This window comes from Lithobates pipiens, unplaced genomic scaffold (assembly GCF_037356315.1).
Source record: "Lithobates pipiens isolate NorthernLeopardFrog02 unplaced genomic scaffold, aLitPip1_a1.2 Scaffold_27, whole genome shotgun sequence".
NCBI classification, from domain to species: Eukaryota; Metazoa; Chordata; class Amphibia; order Anura; family Ranidae; genus Lithobates; species Lithobates pipiens.
The window spans coordinates 77,274,226-77,298,075 of NW_027507788.1; the positions used below are offsets into that span (position 1 = coordinate 77,274,226).

Below are 23,850 nucleotides of genomic sequence, written 5' to 3' on the forward strand. Positions count from 1 at the left end.
GTATTCCCTTGATGTAGTGAGAGAGGTCAAGGTCTATTTAAAGGAGACCACTCAGATGCGCAAAACAGATGTTTACTCTTGTACTGCCGGAAGGTCCTAAACGTGGACAGGCAGCATCAAAATCTACTATTTACAAATGGATTCGTCAAGTGATTTGTTCAAACGTATGGTCTAAAGAAGAAAATTCCTCCTTTTCATGTTAAAGCGCACTCCACCAGGGCTGTTAGTATCTCTTGGTAGGTGCATTACCAGGCCTCCATGGTTCCGAACTTGGTCTTCAGTCCATACATTTACCAGATTCTATCAAATCGTTGTAAAAAATCATCAGGATATTGCCTTTGGGCGTAGTGTGCTGCAGTATAAGTCCTCTAGTCTCTAAATGCCCTACATTTTTTGTTGCGTCTCCCTCCCTTCAGTTGCCATTGCCATGGGACATACCACATAGTAACTACTATGGCTTTGTGTCCCCTGATGTATGAAAAGAAAACAGGATTTTTAAAAAACAGCTTGCCTGTAAAACCCTTTTCTTTGAAGTACATCAGGGGACACAGAGGTCCATCCCTTCTTTGGTATACACGTATATTGCTTGGCTACAAAACTGAGGTACTCTCAGTAGTGGGAGGGGTTATATAGGGAGTGCACTTCTTGTCTTAGGAGGAGGGTAAGTGCTGCAAATGGTCTGGAAATGGCCTGACCCACATCCCAGTTAATGGTAGATGCGAAAAGGGTGCCTCAGCGGGACATTAAAGGGGCAGGACAAGTATTTAGTGGGCAATATCTTACTTTAAAACAAATATTTTTATTTTTCTTCAAGTAAAATCAAAGGGATAGCAGTCATATGGGCAAACAGAAGCCCAAATGGTAGAAGGGATATGAATGAATGTGTGGATACAAAAAGCAAAAACGGGATGCAAAATACAATAAACACAAAGGGCAAAATACAGGTGAATATTCCTATTCCAACGCATTTCGAGTGTTTAAAACTCTTCCTCAGGGAAATGGATCAGAAAACATATAATATCATCAATCTACAAAAAAAAAAGAAATAACATAAGATGCGTGGCTAATACAAAGGTTATAGTGACTGTAGCATACTAACATTGAGTAAAAGCTAGGATTGTACTGACCCTGTATCAGACGCTCGATACGTCATAAATGCATTCATAATTATACATGGTTAAAAACAATGATGGACCTCAGGAGAACAGGAAGGGGGGGGGGGGGGGTTGTGCTGCCTTGTGTCTCCTCGCATCCAACAAAGGAACCAGGAGGGGGAGAGAGACTGATCCATGAAGAATTGCTCCCAACCTGGATGGGAGGCTCACAACCTTGAGTGAGGAAATGGAGGTTCACCCAACAGAGGGCGTCAAAGGAGGTCCCTCACATAACCCACAGGGGGTAATCTAAAAGGGGTACATAGAACGTAAATAAGATTGAAATAAAAGTAATTTGTGTGTGTGTGTGTGTGTATGTATGTATGTATGTATGTGTATATATGTATGTATATGTGTATACACTGAGTAAGCTTAAACAGGTCAGCATGAAATGATTGACCGGGTATGGCCTCTCCATGAGCAATTAAAGTGGTAATAAAGGAGGATGATTACCTGGAAAGCCACTGAAAATTTGTAGGATTGTATTGCAGAGAAAAAGCTGGCGGTGGTAAATGACGGACACATCGCTCAGGTCGGAGCACGTCTGGTGTTTCAAACAGGCAGTGGGTCTGGAAATAATTGGTGTAAATAGTGAATTGGGGGAGGGGAACAAAAAAAGGGCCATACACATAGAGATGTGATTGAAATGAGGGAAAAAAATTAAAGGGGGGAGGAGGGGGAAGGGGGCTGGGATGCCAGTACAATTATGGTAGGGATGAGTGAGGGAGTCAGAACGGTACAATAGGGGTATGATGGGGATGAGTAGTCAGACCAGAGGCTTACCTTGATTAGAGCAGCAGTGTGTGTGTCAGTGTGGCCTGAAGTCTCGGCCAGACTGACAGGGTGGAAAGGGTGGAAAGCCAGCCTTTTTTTTTTTTTTTTTTTTTTTTTATGTATTTTTATTGAAAACATTTTTTTTACAAAACATAGAGTGCATCTGGTACAGACAGACAATGTTGTCATTACAGACTGGACACAGGAGTCAACCTCGTAAAAGTTTCAAGTTATTAAGGCACATATAGATAACAATAAGGGTGGAAAAAGGGGGGGGGGGGAAACGCCATGGATCTGAATACAGTAACATCATAATAAAAGAAAAGAAAAGAGGATATTCGTCGGAGGTAGGAAGTACAAATGCTGAGGCCCAACCTCAACCAGTCGCCCTGGAAGACATATGGCAAAGTGTTAATGTATGGATTCTGGGTTAAGTGGGGAATTATCCCATACATCCCAAATCTTAGAAAATCAGGGTAGAGAGTCCTGGACCAGGGCCGTCATATGTTCCATCCTGCGAATATGTGCAATGGCCAAAATTAGTTGTGATTGCATCGGTGGTGCGGGGGACAACCAGTGGGTAGGGATCACTCTTTTGGCAGCTAAAAAAAAAATGCCATCAGTTTCTTAGCATGTTTAGGCACACCCGGGACTGTAAGACCCAATAGGTAATGTGTAGGATTCAATGAGACATCTGTCTCCAATACTGATTGGAGTAGAGATTGAACCGAGGACCAGAAAGGTGTAATTAGTGGGCAGTCCCAAAAAATGTGATAATGTGTACCCACGGCTCGCAGACATCTCCAGCACAATCGAGATAGTGAGGGGTCATATTTATGCAACACTTCAGGGGTTTTGTACCAAAACATCAAAACCTTATAGGCCGTCTCTCTGCTCCACGCACCTGAAAGCTTTAGAAATGGAAGTCCAGATCTCCTGCCACTGTGAGAGGGATAGAGGGTTAGGTTAAATCTTGGCCCATCTCCGCATATAGAGTCTGGAATCTAACGTAGGTGGTGGAAAGCCAGCCTTTTAATGGGAAGAGGGTGGGAGTGGCTAGGAGGTAGGGAGGGATAGTGACGCCTCCCAAGTCAGTGGCGCGGGAGCCCGCCCCCCTCCACATGTAATGTGCGGTAGATGGAGGGGGGCGTGTCCTGGTGCCGATTAAGGGGAGAAAAACAATACAACAAAACCCCCAAAAAAACCCCACAGGAAGCTGTTGTGAAAAGGATCTCGTGGTCGGCCCCCATATGGGGAGGTCACTTCTGGGTGCATGTGCCCGGCATTGTGACGTCGGGTAGCTGCCGACGGGGACCCGCACCCACGTCACTGGCTCGCAGTGCACAAATGTGAGGAGGGAGAGAACAGACATATGTCCCCGCCTCTCCCCACGTGAAAGGGCAGCCGGCGCGGTGGTGGGCATTTGTGCGCTGAGTGGGGGAATCCCTCGGGTGCGGTTTCACTCACTCAGCCAGGCACATGCACGCGGAAGTGACCTCCCCATTTGGAGGCCGACCGCGAGATCCTTTTCGCAATGGCTTGCTGTGGGGTTTTTGTTTTGTTGTATTTTATTTTTTATTTTCTTCCAGGGCGGCCAATCCCACTGCCAAAGGAGAGCTTCCCCTCTCCTTAATCGGCACCGGGACACGCCCCCTCCATCTACCGCACATTACATGCGGAGGGGGCGGGCTCCCGTGCCACCGACTCAAGGGGCATCACTATCCCTCCCTACCTCCTAGCCACTCCCACCCTCTTCCGTTTTAAAAGGCTGGCTTTCCACCCTGTCAGTCTGGCCGAGACTTCAGGCCACACTGACACACACACCCCTGCTCTAATCAAGGCAAGCTTCTAGTCTGACTACTCATCCCCATCATACCCCCTATTGTACCGTTTTGACTCCCTCACTCATCCCTACCATACCCCAATTGTACTGGCACCCCAGCCCCCGTCCCCCTTTACACCCCCCTTTAATTATTTTTCCCCCCCCCCGTTTCAATCACATCTCTGTGTATGGCCCTTTTTTTTTTTTTGGTTTTGTTTTGTTCCCCTCCCCCAATTCACTATTTACACCAACTATTTCCAGACCCACTGCCTGTTTGAAACCAGACATGCTCCGACCTGAGCACTGTGTCCGTCATTTACCACCGCCAACTTTTTCTCCGCAATACAATCCTACAAATTTTCAGTGGCTTTCCAGGTAATCATCCTCCTTTATTACCACTTTAATTGCTCACGGAGAGGCCATACCCGGTCAATCATTTCATCTTATGCTGACCTGTTTGAGCTTACTCAGTGTGTATATATATATATATATATATATATGTGTGTGTGTGTATATGTATGTATATATATATATATATATATATATATATATATATATATATATATATATATATATATATATATATATATATATATATATATATATATATATATATATATATATATATATATATATATATATATATATATATATTGCCTTGCGAAAGTATTCGGCCCCCTTGAACTTTTCAACCTTTTGCCACATTTCAGGCTTCAAACATAAAGATATAAAATTTTAATTTTTTGTGAAGAATCACCAACAAGTGGGACACAATTGTGAAGTGGAACAAAATCTATTGGATAATTTAAACTTTTTTAGCAAATAAAAAACTGAAAAGTGGTGCGTGCAAAATTATTCGGCCCCTTTACTTTCAGTGCAGCAAACTCACTCCAGAAGTTCAGCGAGGATCTCTGAATGATCCAATATAAATGACTGATGGTGATAAATAGAATCCACCTGTGTGTAATCAAGTCTCTGTATAAATGCACCTGCTCTGTGATAGTCTCAGGGTTCTTTAGAAAGCGCAGAGAGCATCATGAAGACCAAGGAACACACCAGGCAGGTCCGTAATACTGTTGTGGAGAAGTTTAAAGCCGGATTTGGATACAAAAAGATTTCCCAAGCGTTAAACATCCCAAGGAGCACTGTGCAAGCGATCATTTTGAAATGGAAGGAGTATCGGACCACTGCAAATCTACCAAGACCTGGCCGTCTCTCTAAACTTTCAGCTCGGACAAGGAGAAGACTGATCAGAGATGCAGCCAAGAGGCCCATGATCACTCTGGATGAACTGCAGAGAACTACAGCTGAGGTGGGAGAGTCTGTCCATAGGACAACAATCAGTCGTACACTGCACAAATCTGGCCTTTATGGAAGTGTGGCAAGAAGAAAGCCCTTTCTCAAAGATATCAATAAAAAGTCTCATCTAAAGTTTGCCACAAGCCACCTGGGAGACACACCAAACATGTGGAAGAAGGTGCTCTGGTCAGATGAAACCAAAATCAAACTTTTTGCCCACAATGCAAAACGATATGTTTGGCGTAAAAGCAACACAGCTCATCACTCTCAACACACCATCCCCACTGTCAAACATAGTGGTGGCAGCATCATGGTTTGGGCCTGCTTTTCTTCAGCAGGGACAGGGAAGATGGTTAAAATTGAGGGGAAGATGGATGCAGCCAAATACAGGACCATTCTGGATGAAAACCTGTTGGAGTCTGCAAAAGACCTGAAACTGGGACGGAGATTTATCTTCCAACAAGACAATGATCCCAAACATACAGCAAAATCTACAAAGGAATGGTTCACAAATAAACGTATCCAGGTGTTAGAATGGCCAAGTCAAAGTCCAGACCTGAATCCAATCGAGAATCTGTGGAAAGAGCTGAAAACTGCTGTTCACTAACGCTCTCCATCCAACCTCACTGAGCTCGAGCTATTTTGCAAGGAAGAATGGGCAAGAATTTCAGTCTCTCGATGTGCAAAACTGATAGAGACATACCCCAATTGACTTGCAGCTGTAATAGCAGCAAAAGGTGGCTCTACAAAGTATTAACGCAAGGGGGCCGAATAATTTTGCACGCCCCACTTTACAATCCAATAGATTTCGTTCCACTTCACAATTGTGTCCCACTTGTTGGTGATAATTCACAAAAAAAAAAATTGTATATCTTTATGTTTGAAGCCTGAAATGTGGCAAAAGGTTGAAAAGTTCAAGGGGGCCGAATACTTTCGCAAGGCACTCTGTGTGTATATGTGTGTGTGTGTATATTATGTGAGGGACCTCCTTTGACACCCTCTGTTGGGTGAACCCCCATTTCCTCACTCAAGGTTTTTGAGCCTCCCATCCAGGGCGGGAGCAATTCTTCAAGGATCAGTCTCTCCACCTCCTGGTTCCTTCGTCGGATGCGAGGAGAAACAAGGCAGCACAACCCCCCCCCCCCCCCCCTCCTGTTCTCCTGAGGTCCATCATTGTTTTTAGCTATGTATAATTATGGATACATTTATGACGTATCGAGCGTCTGATACAGGGTCAGTACAATCCTAGCTTTTAGTCAATGTTAGTATTCTACAGTGACTATAACCTTTGTATTAGCCACGCATCTTATGTTATTTCTTTTTTTTGTAGATTGATATTATATGTTTTCTGATCTATTTCCCTGAGGAAGTGTTTTAAACACTGGAAACGCCTCGGAATAGGAATATTCACCTGTATTTTGCTCTTTGTGTTTATTGTATTTTGCATCCTGTTTTTGCTTTTTGTATCCACACATTCATTCATATCCCTTCTACCATTTGGGTTTCTGTTTGCCCATATGACTACTATCCCTTTGATTCTACTTTAAAACAAATATTTTTATTTTACTTCAAGTAAGATATTGCCTACTAAATACTTGTCCTGCCCCTTTACAGTCCCGCTGAGGCACCCTTTTCGCATCCACTTCTTGTCTTAGGGCGTGCCAGTGTCCATCACCTGAAGGTGTCCTATAACCCACATAGTAACTACTATGGCTCTGTGTCCCCTGATGTACTTCAATGAAAATGATTTTACAGGCAAGCTGTTTTAAAAATCCTTTTTTTTTTTTTTTTTTCCTCCAAAAAAGTTTTCAACACTTTATTCTATGGAGATAGAGTTTAATAAGAAACACAGGATTCCAGCAATTGACGCTGCTATATCCTTTGTGAACAAGAACTTGACTTGTCCTGTAGACAGTGCTAAAATGTTGAAGGATCCAACAGATAAGAAGTTGGAATTCTTATTTAAAAACAATATTTCTCTGGCAGGTTCAGTGGTTCAGCCTGCGCTGGCAGCGATTGGAGTATGTCAGTCCTTAAAAGAACAGTTTTAAAGAGGTGCTCAAGATTATTCCTGATAAGCAGGACCAAGATTTGGTCGGGATATCAGAGGCGTTTTGCTTTACAGTAGACACTATGAAAGATTCTATTCTCCAAGCCTCATGGCTTATGCTAAGGCTGGTACATGTGTGTAGAGTTTTATGGTTGAAAAATTGGTCAGCCGAAGCGCCATGCAAAAAGCTCTTGGCTAGTTTTCCGTTTCATGGTGAACGGTTGTTTGGAGATGTAATGGGAAAAGTTTTACCAGTTAGTTTAAGCGTTTTTCTTTTAAACAAGCTTCTTCTCCAGTGTCGGAAGCATCTGCCTTCAGGCAGTCACGACAGTCTCTGCCGTCAAGTTCAAGAGCTAAACCTCAGGGTCAACCCCAGGGTCTAAAGAAGACCTGGGGGAGGAAGGCCGCTAAACAAAATACTAAAACCTCCTTATGAAGGGGCGCCCCCACTCGCTCGAGTGGTGGGAAGACTTCTGCAGTTCTCAAGGGGCTGGCAGGAACACTGTAGAGTAGGGATGTAACGGATCAAAAAACTCAGATCGGATTGTTCCTTGGATCAGAGTCACGGATCGGATAATCTTTTGGATCTGCAAATAATTGAATTTGCAAAAATCTGTGAAAATTCCACCACCATATAGTCCCCACTGTAATATCCACAATCTCCCCCACTGTAATATTGGCTGGGTATGTGTTGGCAGAGTATGTACTGGCAGAATATGGAGGGATGACTGTGACTGCAGTTGTCAGAGCAGCGCTGTGGGCACTACAGATGCAACCCACAGCGCTGCTGCCATCCGATTTCTCCCCTCCACTGTACAGAGAGGGGAGAGAGGAACCGGCGTTATTTTACAAGTGATTGCGTCATTTGACAGAGCGATCACATTGTAAACGCCGTCGGGTGCACCAAGGTGGCCGCCGCTCCGGAACTAGGCCGAAGCCATGGCCTTTCCTAAGGCTGAGACCGCGGAGCGCTCCATGGATTGCGGCGTGTGCCGATCCGAGCGGGGTGACCCGTTCGACTCACGGATAAATGACAACCTAGTGTCGGGACAGATGAGTGGCTTCCTCAATATCTCTAGGTTTCAGACTAGAGTTCAGAGAGTTCCTGTCTCCTCGTTTTCTCAGATCAAACGTTCCCAGAGACCCAGGAAAAAGTCTTTCTGGCTTTGGATCATCTCTTGTCTCAAAAAGTGATATCAGTGGCCACCATGTAAGAGCGAAGGTTAGGGTTTTAGTCAAACCTTTTTATGGCACCAAAACCAAACGGGGATGTCAGACCCATTTTAGATCTCAAAGATCTAAACTGATTTTTGAACATTCGCTCTTTTCACATGAAGTCATCCAATCGGTGGTCTCCATTCTACAATGGGGAGAACTGCTAGCATCAATCATCAAGGATGCTTATCTGCATGTACCTATTTTCCCTGCTCACCAGAAATATCTATGCTTCGAGATAGAAAATCAACCTCGTGTGTTTACAAAGGTTCTGGCTCCCCTTTAGCCGGATTAAGGGCTCAGGGGATAACGATTCTGGCTTATTTAGATGATCAACTCTTGATAGATCAGTCGGTAGCCCACTTAAACCAGAGTTTGGTCACCACAGTCAGCTACCTGAAATGCCTAGGTTGGATTCTCAACCTAGAGAAATCCTCCCTAAAACAGTCAAGGAGATTGCAGTACTTGGTCCTGATCATAGCTACAGCTCAGAAGAGAGTGTTCTTGCCCCGGGCAAAGATCAGTTCCATAAGTGAACTGATTCAGGTGGTTAAAGCAAAGAAGAATCCTTCTATTCGACTGCGTGAGATTGTTGGGAAAGATGGTAGTGTCATTCGAGGCCGTTGCTTATGCGCCGTTTCATTCGAGACTGCTGCAAAACAGTATCCCGTCACCTTGGAACAAAGATCCAAGCTCTAGACTTCCTGATGCGTTTATCCCCCAAAGTGTGTCAAAACCTCAGTTGGTGGTTGCTATCCAAGAATCTTCAGAAAGAAAAGTCCTTCCTTCCAGTTACCTGGAAGGTCGTGACAACAGATGCCAGCCTTCTGGGCTGGGGAGCAGTCCTGGGAAAAGCATCTGTCCAAGGAAAATGGTCCAAAACAGAAATGACCTTGCCCATCAATATGTTAGAGATTCGGGAAGCATGTCTGGCCCTGGAGGCCTAGACGCTCAGATTACGTAAGTGTCGGGATCCAATCCGATAATGCCACAGCAGTGGCCTATATCTATCATCAAGGGGGCACGAGAAGTTGTGCAGCTCAGAGAGGGGTGAATCTTATCCTATCCTGGGCAGAAGACAACATTCCTTGCTTATCAGCAGTCTTCATTCCGGGAATAGAGAATTGGCAAGCGGACTGCTTGAGTCCCTGACAGTTCTTCCCGTGAGAATGGTCTCTTCACCCCGACATCTTTCTGTCAATATGTCAAAGATGGGGAATTCCGGACATAGATCTGTTTGTGTCCAGGTTCAACAGAAAGATTGACAACTTTGTGTCAAGGACAAAGGATCCGCTGGTATGCACAACAGATGCCTTTGTTTTTCTGTGGGATCAGTTTTTTACTGATCTATGCATTCCCTCCTGTTCTGCTGCTTCCGTGCCTTCTTTGCAGGATCAAACGGGAAGGGAAGAAGGTAATTCTTGTGGCCCAGGAGATCTTGGTTTGCAGAGATTGTAAAGATGATGGTAGGGGACCCGTGGACCCTACCACCGCGGCCAGACCTTCTCTCGCAAGGTCCGGTATTCCATCGTAATGCTAAATTTATCAGTTTGGATATCGAGACTCACATTCTGAAAGACTGTGGGCTGTCAAGTTCAGAAGTTTCTACTTTGGTTAATGCTAGGAAGTCTGGAAGGCATATGTCTCCTGGGATGAATCCTAATCCCATCCAAATTTCCTACTGAAGGTAGTGTCCGGTTTTGATTTACACCAGGATATTCTCCCTTCATTTTTTCCAGAACCGCGTTCTGTGGAAGAAAGGTCACTACATTCTCTTGATGTGGTGAGAGCAGTCAAGGTCAATTTGAAGGTGTGTGCTCAGATTTGTAAAACAGGTGTTTTGTTTGTGTTACCAGAAGGTCCTAAGAGAGGACAGGCAGTGTCAAAATCTACTGTTTCTAAATGGATTTGTCACACGATTGTTCAAGCTTATGGTTTAAAGAAGAAAATTCCACCTTTTTATATTAAAGCGCACACTACACCAGGGCTGTTAGTGCTTCCTGGGCAGTGCATCACCAAGCCTCCATGGCTGAAATCTGCAAGGCCACAACTTGGTCTTCAGTCCATACATTTACCAGATTCTATCAAATAGATGCAAAAGCTCACGAGGATGTCGCATTTGGGAGCAGTGTACTGCAGGCTGCAGTATAAGTCCTCTAGTCTACTAGTTCCTTCCTTCAATTGGCATTTCTATGGGACATTCCCCATAGTAACTACTATGGCTCTGTGTTCAGTGATGTACGATAAGAAAATAGGATTTTTATAACGGCTTACCTTACTCTTTGCAGTACATCACGGGACACAGAGCTCCCTCCCTTCTTTTGGTATACACGTGTATTGCTTTGCTAGAAAACTGAGGTACTCCCAGTAGCGGGAGGGGTTGTATAGGGAGTGGACTTTTTGTCTTGTGCGTGCCAGTGTCTATCACCTGAAGGTGGCCTATAACCCACAAACTACTATGGATCTGTGTCCCGTGATGTACTTCAAAGAAAAGGATTTTACATGTAAGGTGTTTTAAAAATCCTATTTTTTGCCTGGTATGAGGCAAGGACGTGGCACCCACAGAAATATGTGAGTGGGAAGGAGATTTTCATTTTTTATTCCTCCAATCAGTAGGGGAAAGGAGATTGGCCTTATGTACCATTAAGGGTCAGAATTCGTCCCTATACATTCTTTTTCCAGAGGTCGTTGTTTCTCGCTCCTTGTAAAATACTTCATACAGCATGCAGCTTGATCAGTCCCACCTGTCGGGCCATTCTTGTCCTTGGGACTTGAATTTGGTCTTGATTTTCCTTGCAGAGGCCACTTTTTGAACCAAACCGCTGTTTTTGCTATCACGTCACTGAGTGGAGTGTCAGAGTTAGAGGCTCTTTCATGCAAGGAGCCGTTCTTGGTCTCGCATCATAAGGTGATGTTGCGTCCTCATCCACTTTTATTGCCTAAAGTGGTTTCTAGTTTTCAATTGAATCGGAACAACGTCTTACCTTTTTATTTTTCTCCTCCTAATCCACAGTTGTCGGGAGAAAGATCACTACATACTCTAGAGGTTGCTCGGGTGCTCAGGATCTACTTGAGTTGTCAACACAGGTCAGGAATCCTGGTTTGTGCTGCCAGAAGAGCCCAGGAAGGGCAGGCGGCATCCAGGTCGAATATTTAGCAGTGAATCTGCCAATTTTCATTAATAATACCTATGGTTTAAATGGCAAAAACACATTATTATTTTTTTCTAGAGAGATTCTCTACCATGTGTGGGGGAGTATCTTGGGTGTCATTTGGGTGTCAGTGCCTCAGGTGTGCTAGACCATAATTGGGTCTTTTGGTTTATACATCTACAGGATTTTTACCTGGTGGATGTCAACGTAGTATATACTGCCTTTGGCCTCAGCGTATTACAAATAGCAGAGTAGGTTTTTCTCTGTTGGCAGTTTCTATGATGGTGTCTCCCTCCCCTCAAGGATATTGCTTTGAGACATCCCAGGTAGTTATTAAAGCGGGGTTCCACCCTAAAGTGGAACTTCCGCTGATCGGAACCCTCCCCCCCCCTCCGGTGTCACAATTGGCACCTTTCAGGGGGGAGGGGGGTGCAGATACCTGTCAAAGACCGGTATTTACACCCACTTCCAGGCATAGACTCCAACGGGAGTCTATGCCTTTTCCTGTCCTTGTGCGCTGTCTGCTGGGACACACACGGGTCCCAGAGACAGCACGGACAATTCCTAATGCGCTGCGTGACTCGCGCATGCGCAGTAGGGAACCGGGAAGTGAAGCCGCAGCACTTCACTTCCTGATTCCCTCACCTAGAATGGTGGCGGCAGCAGCCGAGAGCCGAGTGATCGATCGGCCTCGGCTGCTGGCATCGCTGGACCCCGGGACAGGTGAGTGTCCATTTATTAAAAGTCAGCAGCTGCAGTATTTGTAGCTGCTGGCTTTTAATTTTTTTTCCACAGTGAAATCCCGCTTTAATATAATAACCGGCTCCGTGTCCTGTCATGTACGATAAAGAAAATAGGATTTTTTTTCTACCCGTAAAATACTTTTCTTGGAGTACATCACAGGACACAGAGGTCTCTCCCCTCTTTTGGGAATTTATTGCTTGCTACAAAACTCATGTGCTTCCTGTGTAGGAGGGGTTATATAGGGGAGGACTTCCTGTTTGTTCTGATTGATCTACCAGTATTCATTCACCTATAGGTGGCATATAGCCCAAGTTATTAATATAACTCCCTCTGTGTCCTGTGATGTACTTCAGGAAAAAGGATTTGACCAATAAGCTGTAGAAAAAAATCCTATTATCAAGACATTGCTGTATATCAAGTACAAAAAATTATCAAGAAATGTTGCTTATCTTGCAAAATGCTCTCAATCCAAGGTTTTACTGTATGTATTTTTATTTAGCCGGTAGGCCCCATGCCCAGGCCTGGCAGAAGTAAAGCTGCATGAAAAATGGACCTAAAGCCACGTTTTTATAAATGTGTTTGGGCATTTAATAATTTCACTGTCCATAATAAGGTGCTTATGCGTGTCAGGTGTGTTTTCTGCCAAAACACTCCTCTCCATAACGTACTTGCTCTAGGTTCTCTTTATTTATTTTATTTTTCTAAACGCCTATGTGTACAAGGACACACAGGTTAACAGGATTGAGTGTTTAGAGGCAGAAAAAAAGTCAAGCTTTAGATCCCTGGCCTGCATGTCCTGTACATCCGTTTCATTTTCCCCTTCTTGGAGTGTCTCTTTACGCCGGTGACTGCTGCAGGTCTGACTGAGGGTCCCCCTTCGCTGGCCCTGCGGTTCTTGGCTGGCCCCCTTCCCACAGGGACATTGTCCACTCAGTGCAAGGAAATCGAGGGAGGCGGGAGAGTACTTGGAAGGAGTGTGGCGGTGCCCCCCCCCCCCCCCCCCCCCGGTGTATAGACCGAGGGAAAAAAAAATTTGTTAGGAATTTTAAATGATTTCATGGAATTCAAACGAGGCTACCTAATATTGGCCAGAGATTTTAACTTCTACGTGGACCACAAACTGGACAGTTCGTCTGGTGGACTGGATAAAGAAAATTAAACAATTAAGACTGAAAAAAATATATATGAACATCAACTAGTCGATGGTTGGAGAATGCAACATCAAAGCGCAAAAGATTATACATACCATTTGGCAGTGCACGACACGTACTCCAGGTTGGATTATATATTCGTAGAGCATAGAGCCCTGGTGGTAGTAATAGAAACCTTAATTGGAATAACAACGATATTGGACCACGCTCCTGTAATAATGAAGATGAAACTCAAAGGGGAAGTTCTGACGAAAGGACCATGAAGATTTAATAGAAGACGTGGAAGTAGAAAAGACTGATAAAATAAATCAATATTTTTTGTGGAATTAGACGCCAGAATTAACAAAAGCAACTATATGGGAAGCCCACAAAGCTTTCATTAGGGGAAAATTGATCTCTATTGGGGCGAGAAAATACTATAAAAAAAAAAAATTGTATGAACTGGAACACAGGCACAAAAAGCAAGCGGAAATCAAAATCCATTGGGCTTTAATTCTAAAAAGAGATCAACTAAAAGATCTGATGGAACAGGAAACAAAGGAGTTTAACCACTTAAGCCCCGGACCAGAGGTCTTTTTACAATTTTGCACTGCTTTAACTAGTAATTGCACAGTCATGCAATGTTGTACCCAAACTAAATTTGCGTCCTTTTCTTCCCACAAATAGAGCTTTCTTTTGATGGTATTTGATTGCCTCTGCGATATTATTTTTTTTTTACGATATAAAAGGAAAAATACTGAAAATTAAAAAAAATATATATATATATAATATTTTCTACTTTTTGTTATAAGAAAAATCAGAAAAAATAAATTTTAGTCATACATTTAGGCCAAAATGTATTCAGCCACAAGTCTTTAGTAAAAAAAAAATGTCAATAAGCGTATATTTATTGGTTTGCGCAAAAGTTATAGCGTCTACAAACTAGAGTACGTTTTCTGGAATTTACACAGCTTTTAATTTATGACTGCCTATCTCATTTCTTGAGGTGCTAAAATGGCAGGGCAGTACAAACCCCCCCCCCCAAATGACCCCATTTTGGAAAGTAGACACCCCAAGGAAATTGCTGAGGGGCATGTTGAGCCCATTGAATATTTTTTTTTTTTTTTTGTCCCAAGTGATTGAATAATGACAAAAAAAAAAAAGTTTACAAGAAGTTGTCACTAAATGATATATTGCTCACACATGCCATAGTTGTATGTGGAATTGCATCCCCAAAATATATTCTGCTGCTTCTCCTGAGTATGGGGATACCACATATGTGGGACTTTTTGGGAGTCTAGCCACGTACGGCACCCCGAAAACCAATCACGGTCTTCAGGATTTCTAAGGGTGCAATATTTTGATTTCACTCCTCACTACCTATCACAGTTTCGAAGGCCATAAAATGCCAAAATAGCACAACCCCCCCCCCCCCAAATGACCCCATTTTGGAAAGTAGACACCCCAAGCTATTTACTGAGAGGCATGTTGAGTCCGTGAAATATTTTATATTTTGCCACAAGTTGCAGGAATATTTTATAATTTTTTTTTTTTTTGCACAAAGTTGTCACTAAATGATATATTGCTCACACATGCTATGGGCATAGGTGAAATTACACCCCCAAAATAAATTCTGCTGCTTCTCCCGAGTACGGGGATACCACATGTGGGGGACTTTTTGGGAGCCTAGCTGCGTATGGGACCCCGAAAACCAAGCACTGCCTTCAGGATTTAAATATAAAACGCTACCAAAAAAACCTGTTAGCGATCGCAGGAATCAGGCCTGACTCTGCGAACGCTGCTGTTATGCGTTTAGTGTTTTGTAAGTGACAGTGATCGATCGATACTGCACTTGGTTGGCTGGGCGGAGGGGAAAAGCGCAGGTGCTAGCAGGTATCTGGGCTGATCCCGCTAACAATGCGTTTTTTTGGAACCCTAAACAGCTGGGGATGCTAGTATAGATCTGATCAGATATTGATCTGTTCAGATACTATACCACTACGGGAGGTGTATGCTTTGCGCGTGGGTGTTAGCTGTACTGGCACTAACCTAGCGCTGCCTGGGGCGATGCAGACCCTGACCCTAAAACTTAATTGATATCACCCGCCGGGTGATCAGGGGGTTAAACCTTTATTGGGTAATAAATGGTGGGTGCCCTGATGCTATAAAAAGCAAACTAACCAGAGTCACCCGTAACACTTATACGGTGATCACTGGTGAAAGGGTTAACTAGGGGCAATCAGGGGGTTAAAATCTTTATTAGGTAGCATATGGGGATCCCTGACGCTATATAAAAGCCTGACTGGGAACCTAAATAACTAACTGGCTAACCAGCGTCACCAGTGACACATATACGGTGATCGCTGGTGAAAGGGTTAACTCTAGGGGCAAATCTTTATTAGGTAGTATATGTGGGTACCTAGCGCTATAAAAACCTGGCGGTGAACATAAAAAATAACTAGCTACCTAGCGGCACCAGTGACACTAATGCAGCGATCACAAAAAAACGATCGCTTAGTGACACTGGCAAAAGGGGGTGAAAGGGTTAACTCTAGGGGCAGTCATGGGGTTAAACCTTTATTGGGGGGGGGTAGGGGGCTACCCTGGACCTAACACTAACTGCCCTGACAGTTTTTACTGTCACAACTGACACTAAATGCAGTGATCAGTAAATAAATGATCACTGCAATCAGTGACACTGTGACTGGGAGGGGGGGGGGGGCGGGGGCGTGGTTTGTGTGCCTATGTGTACCTACATGTCAGTGTAGTGTTTGGTGCACTTACTATGTGTTCTCCTCACAGTCTGGTCAAATAGACCACTCCGAGGAGAATGACATCACTTCCTCCCTGCCTGTGTTTACACTACACAGGCGGGGGAAGCTTCTCATTCACCAGGAGCGATCGAGAGGGGATGGCCAGAAACCAACGGCCATCCCTTCATCCTGGATCGCTCCTGAAGTGAAAAGGACCGCCGCAGCCAGCGGGAGGGGGTCCGATCGGACCCCCCACCCGCTGGAAGGCAAGCACGTACATGTACATGTACGTGCTTGTGCCTGTCTGTGCCATTGTGCCGACGTACATTGCCATGCAGCGGTCCTTAAGTGGGTAATAGAGTGATAAAGGAGAGACACAAATGGGGAAATAAACCTGGGAATCATCTTGCAAAAATCCTAAGAAAGAAGACTTTAAATTTATATAGAAAAGATAAACGAGAGGAGAAATAGTGTACAAATCAACTGATATTGCAAAGGCCTTTCAAACATACTATAGTGCATTGTATTTGATCAGAAACAAAGAGACAGAAGAGAAACAATAAAAATACAGGAATATCTAATGGCGTGTACACACCAGCGGACTTCTCGTCGGGCTGTACTCCGAAGGATTTTTTCGATGGCGTTCCGCAGAAACAGACTTGCCTACACACTATTAAACCAAAGTCTGACTGTCTAGTCCCGTCGTAGGACAGGACTAGAAAAAGGAAGTTCAATAGCCAGCAGCCAATAGCTGCCCTTGTGTAGTTTTTGGTCTGTCAGAATAGCACAGACGAACGGTTTTCTCTATAGGAACTAGTTACTGCGGAAAGATTTGAAACGTGTTCTGTTTCTAGGTCCATCAGAATTTTGGGGAAAAAAGTCAGATGAAGCTCACACATGAGCGGATTGTCTGACGGAATCGTTTCAACATCTAGGATTGGGACCTAAAATTGTGCGCTGGATTAAAAATCTTTACAGCCGCCCTATGGCGATTGGTGAAAGTTAACGGAAATATGTCGCCGCCTTTTGAAATGTTTACTGGAACAAGACCCTTGAAATTTAAGATTAATCCCATAAAAACGGAAATACTAAATATAGATGTTGGGGAAAAAAAAGCACTTGCATTACAAAGGTAATTCCCATTCATGTGGGTGGGAAGAGAACTATCATACCTAGGAATTAAGTTATACTTGGCTAATTATATCCCATTATTGAATGAGATCAAAGGAGAACTAAAGAAGGTCTTGTGGAGACCTCTATCCTGGATGGGAAGGATAAATATGTTAAAAATGGCAATAATTCCAAATGTTAGCAATGCCACAGTTTTTTTTTTTTTTTTTTTTTTTTAGAACAATAAAACAAAAATGATGCTAAAATATATATGGCAAAATAAAAAGCCTAGAGTAACATTTCCATTAGTCACTAAGGAAAAAAAACACGGAGGGTTAGCAGCACCGGACATAAACCGATACTACAAAGCAGTTATTATTTCACGAGCAGGGATGAGCCAAACACCCCCCAGTTCGGTTCGCAGCAGAACATGTGAACAGGCAAAAAAATTGTTTGAACACCGTTAATCTATGGGACTCAAACATGAAAAATCAAAAGTGCTCATTTTAAAGGCTTATATGCATGTTATTTTCATAAAAAATGTTTGGGGACCTGGGTCCTGCCCCGGGGACATGTATCAATGCAAAAAAGTTTTAAAAAGGCAGTTTTTTCAGGAGCAGTGATTTTAATAATGCTTAAAGTGAAACAACAAAAGTGAAATATTCCTTTAAATTTCATACCTGGGGGGTGTCTATCGTATACCTGTAAAGTGGCGCATGTTTTCCGTGTTTAGAACAGTCCGAGCAAAATGAAATTTCTAAAGGGGAAAAAAGTAATTTAAAGTACTCGTGGCTATAATGAATTGTCTGTCCCGGAAATGCACATAAAAGTAATTGGGGGGGGGGGGCAAATGGCATGGGATTCCCCCACAGGGGAACCCCAAACTAAAAAAAAATGCGTGAGGGTCCCCCCAAATTCCATACCAGGCCCTTTTTTTTTTATTTTTCTGCGGGCGGGGGGCTTATCGAAATCTGTAAGCTCCCTTTAACAAGGGGACCCCCGGATCCCGCCCCCCCCGTGTGAAATGGTAACTGGATACAAATGTACCCCCTACCATTTCACCAAAAAATTGTGAAAAAGGTAAAAAAACAGACTGGTTTGGGACAATTCCTTTATTAAAAAAATAAAAAAATGAAAATGTTCTTCTCTCGCTCCAACGGATGAAAAAGAGAAAAAAAAAAGCTTTTTTAATAAACTTATTTATTTATTTTTTTAATAAAGGTGAAATGGTAGGGGAATATTTGTACCCCGTTACCATTTCAGACGGGGGGGTGGGATCTGGGGGCCCCCTTCCAGATTCCGATAAGCCCCCTGCCCGCAGACCCCCACAACTACTGGGCAAGGGTTGTGAGGATGAGGGCCTTCTCCCCATCAAAATGGGGACAAGATGCTTTGGGGGGCTACTGGAATGGTTCAGAGGAGGGGGGCGCTCTCGTTCCCCCCCCCCCCCCTTTTTCCTGCGGCCTGCCAGATTGTGTGCTTGGATAAGGGTCTGGTATGGATTTGTGGGGGGACCCCACGCCATTTTTCTTTAAAATTTTGGACCGGGATTCCCCTTAATATCCATACCAGACCTGAAGGGCCTGGTATGGAATTTGGGGGGGACCCCCACGCATTTTTGGTTGTCAATTACTTTATGTGTATTGCTGGCACCGACAATTCATTATAGCCGCGAGTACTTTTAAATTGCTTTTTTTTCCTTTAGAAATGTCATTTTGCTCTCGGACTGTTCTAAACATGGGAAACAAATGCCACTTTACAGACATACTGCAGACACCCCCCCCCCCCCAGGTTTGAAACCTAAAGGAATATTTCACTTTTATTGTTTCACTTTAAGCATTATTAATCGCTGCTCCCGAAAAAACTTCAGTTTTTAAAACTTTTTTTTTGCATTGATGCATGTCCCCTGGGGCAGGACCCAGGTCCCCAAACACTTTTTATAAGGACACCATGAATATAAGCCTCTAAAATTAGTACATTTGTGTTCTGCAGCTTTCGAATTTGCCGCGAACACCCCAAATTGTTCGCTATTCGGCAAACAGCCAATGTTCGAGTCCAACTCGTGTTCAACCCGAACATAAAGCTCATCCCTATGCATGAATGGCAGAATGGGTAAATAAAAAGGGAGAAAAGGTGGATTAAGATAGAAAACACTTTAAGTAGGACATATCTGCACAAAAATATATGGGTACCACGGAAGTATAGAACATTAGACTTGGAAGCACACGACCTAACTAGAAACATATTTAAAATATGGGATTTTATTTATTGACAGAGAAATTGGCTATGCACTTCACCACTAATTGCACTCACAGGAACAATTTTTTTAATTCCTGGGAAGGAGATACTTTTTGGTTATAGAATGGGAAATGCACAAATAAAGGATATTACTGAACACGGGGAGATAAGAACATTACAGGATTTAACCACTTCCTTCCCACCCATAGTCAAATGACGTCTGTAGGAGGGATCTCCCATCCTGGGCAGCGTCATATGACATCCTGAGATTCTCAACCGTCTAGGGGGCACCCACTGCGTCACTCGGAAGCCGATGCTCGTGCCCAGTGGCTGCAATGTCCGCCGGGCACCCTCAATTGCCGGTAACAGAGCGGAGGGGAGAGGAGACCGATCGTGTGTTCCCAGTACAGAGAAATACTGATCGCTCTCCTCCCATTGTGTGTCCCCTCCCCCTTCAGTTAGAATCACTCCCTAGGTAACACATTTAACCACTTGATCTCCCCCTTGTGTTAACCCCTTCCTTGCCATTGACATTTTTACAGTAATCAGTGCATTTTTATGGCATTGATCGCTGTATAAATGTGAATGGTCCCAAAATAGTGTCAAAAGTGTCTGATCGATATTTATTTATTATAGCAAAAAGTAAAAAATATTGTGTTTGTTTTTTTTCCCCAAACTTGTCACTCTTCTTTTGTTTATAGCAAGAAATAAAAACCACAGAGGTGATCAAATACCACCAAAAGAAAGCTCTATTTGTGTGTTTGTGTGTGTGTGTGTGTGTGTGTGTGTGTGTGTGTGTGTGTGTGTGTGTGTGTGTGTGTGTGTGGGGGGGGGGGGGGAGAAATTATAAAAATTTCATTTGAGTACAGTGTTGCATGACCGGCAATTGTCATTCAAAGTGTGACAGCACTGAAAACTGTCAGGAAGGAGGTGAAAATGCCCGGTATTGAAGTGGTTAAAGGAAAAAAAATGGGTGGAAGATTAGGCAGTGGAAATACTTGCAAATTAAAACATTTTGTAAATATGCTACCTCAACAAATCAGAGATGGAAAGAATCTAAATCTACTAGAAAAATTTGTCATACACAAACTCCATTAAAGCATAGGATATCATAAGTATATGGAATTTTGACAGACCTAGGAGAAAGGTTGCCCACCTATATAGGGAAATGGGGAAGAAGAAATGGACATGAAACTAGATGAACAACAAGTAGAGAGAATGATAGGAGCAGTATATAATTATGCAACAGACATAAATACAATAGAAATGAACGAAGAGCTTTAAGTAAGATGGTACATTATTAACACCAGACAAAACCCACAAATACCGGTAGGATAAACCCCCACATTGTTGGAGGGAATGTAAACAGATCAGTACAATGACACACATCTGGGGGGATTGCCCAAAAATAAGATTACTGGCAGGAAATTCAGGACTACATAGGAGAGATAACTGGTGAAAAGATAACTTACAGACATGTTTGTTTCATGATACAAAAGATTCAAAAAAGCACTGACTCCAATATTGTTAAATGCCCCAAAAGGGCTGATGCCAAAGAAGTGGTTATGTGTAGGAAAAACAGATTTAAGAGTGGTTTGAAAGAATAGAATACATCAGTAAAATGGAATACCTATGCATCATAGATATAGGGCAAGCTGAAAAATACAACAGTACCTGGGGAAGATGGATAGATTTCAAGGCTTTGGAGAAATATTTGGAAAAGATGATTGAGTGCAGCGGGGCTTGAAATAGGCGAGATGGGAGATGGCAAACCATATAGGGAGTAGGGAGGGAGGAGGGAGAAACAGGTAGGGAAAGTATAGTATTTCATAAATTAGACACAGCTGGTAACTATTAATAAAAAAAATAAAAAATAAAATGTTGTCTACTTGTAAGGGCCGGTTCAGACTGCAGGCGCGGCGAGGCGTCTCCGACTTGCCTCGCCGCGACCTCAGCGGCGACTTGCAGATGACTTCTGTATAGAAGTCAATGCAAGTCGCCCCCGAAGTCGCCCAGAAGTAGTACAGGAACCTTTTTTCTGAGTCGGAGCGACTCGAGTCGCTCCTCTCAGAACGGTTCCATTGTACAGAACGGGGGCGACTTGCGGGAGTGAGGCGAGGCGAGTCGTGTCGCCTCGCATCGCCCGCTGTGTGAACCGGCCCTAAACGGAAGACATTTAAATACAATTTTCAAGGAGTACCACAATGATGTGAAACTGAGATGGAGACAGTACAGTAAATGTAAAGTTGAAGTGGTAGGGAAAAAAAAAAAGTCAGATGCTGTTAAAGGTGGCTTTATTGCCATTCAGAGCCTTAAGCTCAAATGGTTACATATAGAGAACAAAAGTGGCCACAGCGCAGACATCAATATGAGCATAAAAGCACACTTGCTTATGGGTAAAAAGGGCTGCAAAACTGAAGATGGTAAAGAGCTGCACAAATAGCTGGCCTGCAGAGACTACAGGACTGACAGAAGAGGCAGGTAGAGTCTGCAGGATAACTGGATCAAAGCAGCATCCTCTCCTGTGATATATCCCACATTGACTTTTACTAAGGCTGCTGATTGATGTATTCCACCCTGATCTATCCCACTGGAACCAAGACTCCATAGAAGTACTGGACTCGGAGCCTCTCTCCTAATACCTTTTTAAAGTTCCCTTCTGACCGTGGATCCTCATTCCTGGATGTAAGGTTTGAGCCTGAACTTGGAGCGCATTGAGACTGCCTTTTATTTATTTATTTTTTTCTTGTTTGGTTACATGACAACCTGGACTTTGTTTGAAAGATTGTAAAAAGTGTTGTTGCAGGTCTCCCAATGTCAGGTAGTCTGACTTTTGGTGTACCATTATTATTATTATTATTATTATTATTATTATGCTTTCTAATTGTAGAGGATGTTGATGTTTTCTTTGAAAACTGCTTGATAAAAAAAATCATTAAAAATGTAATTCTTGCACTGGCTGATTTGGAGGAGATTGAGATTATTTTTACTTACGGTACTTAACCAAAGTTTCCTTCTAAATAGACAGTACAGCTCCAGTGATCCTAAGTTTTTTATTTTCTAACCTTAACTTTTTTTTTTTTTTTTTTTTTACATTTCTTTAGATATTTCAATAATGGTCCTCCAGCAGAAACTGATTTTGGAGGTGACGTAAGTTGATTATTGCTAATTGTAAGTGACCTAGATATGCAGACTCTCTATATCTGAATTAATTCAACTGTTAATGCTTTGTTTTGCAGTATGGTGGAACACAGTATAGCCTTGTGGTCTTCAATACTGTGGACTGTGCTCCGGAGTCTTATGTTCAATGTCACGCCCCCACCAGCAGTGCTTATGAATTTGTTCAATGGCTTGACAGCATCCAGTAAGATTCACCTATGGTCATTTACTTGAGTATGCTTGCTTGTTTGTTATAAAATTCTGCCTGTTCGATATACAGAAGAGATAAGTGCCTCAACATAAGGGAAACAGAACAAGATTTTTTAACACAAATTTTTTTGAACATTGTAACTCAGTATGTGAAATTGTTCAGCAAAAATGGTCTCCATTTCACGATGTCTTGTCAAAATGAACAAAGACTGCATTGTTTTTCACATTGATGCTAGAGTCCCTTTTGTACATCAGTTATTTTTTTGAAAGCAGTTATTGGAACCCTGTCAGGGGGTTATTAAAAAAAAATAAAAATAACAGGACCTTGTAAAGAAAACTGCGTTTTAATTATCTGTTGGCTGTTTTTCAGAAGCTTTGCTCTGTGGCAAACCACTCATCCTATCCTACACTTACTGGTATGCAGAGTTGTATGTCCCCACTGTCTGCTGTGGTTTCTCGTGTCAACCCCTATTAAACTCTTTTGTCCTGCAGTGACTAGGGGTTACTGGGAGGAACCACAGCAGCAAGTGACCTGCTATTTGAGTCAGAGGAGTCGAATAATATCAGCATCTAGAGCAAAGTTTTGACAGATTCCCCAATGAACAGGTAATTTTGAAGCTGTTCTTCACATGCTTTAGGACTTTATCCAACTACTAGGGGTGGGCGTATTTGGGTCGAGCCTTCCAGGAAGCCGCAACTGCACACTGCCAATCATAGGCAGCGTGTGTATGTGCAGCTGCCGGTCAGGAAATACCTCACTGCCTATGAGTGGCAGTGTACAGTAACGGCTTCCTGATGGGCTTGATCCGAATACGCTTGAGCCGATCTCTATCTACCTCAACTATCCTCTCAAGGACCCTGTTTAAAAGAACCCTGTGAAGATAAAACATAGAAGGTACAATTGCTGACAGGTATTTAGTTTGAAAAGCTCTCTTCCTGATCGAGATTTCACAACTTGGGTTATTGTTGAAGTTTCCAAGATGGGAGTTTCACTAGCCAACGTGCTTGTTATTGCATAAGCTTAAGATCGGAACAGAAGC

At 43.1% G+C, this 23,850-nt stretch overlaps 1 protein-coding gene across 5 annotated transcripts in view; it reads left to right on the forward strand.

The window, feature by feature from the left end:
- Positions 1-23,850, forward strand: part of MED25 (mediator complex subunit 25) — a 474,735-nt gene that overhangs the window by 14,645 nt on the left and 436,240 nt on the right. For 3 of the 5 annotated variants that reach the window (XM_077457089.1, XM_077457091.1, XM_077457094.1), the window contains exons 3-4: positions 22,546-22,591; positions 22,681-22,805. In XM_077457089.1, coding sequence (XP_077313215.1) covers positions 22,546-22,591; positions 22,681-22,805 — 171 coding nt within the window. Of the gene's footprint in view, positions 1-22,545; positions 22,613-22,680; positions 22,806-23,850 lie in introns of those variants that run through there. The other 2 variants (XM_077457090.1, XM_077457092.1) reach the window with 2 other exon arrangements.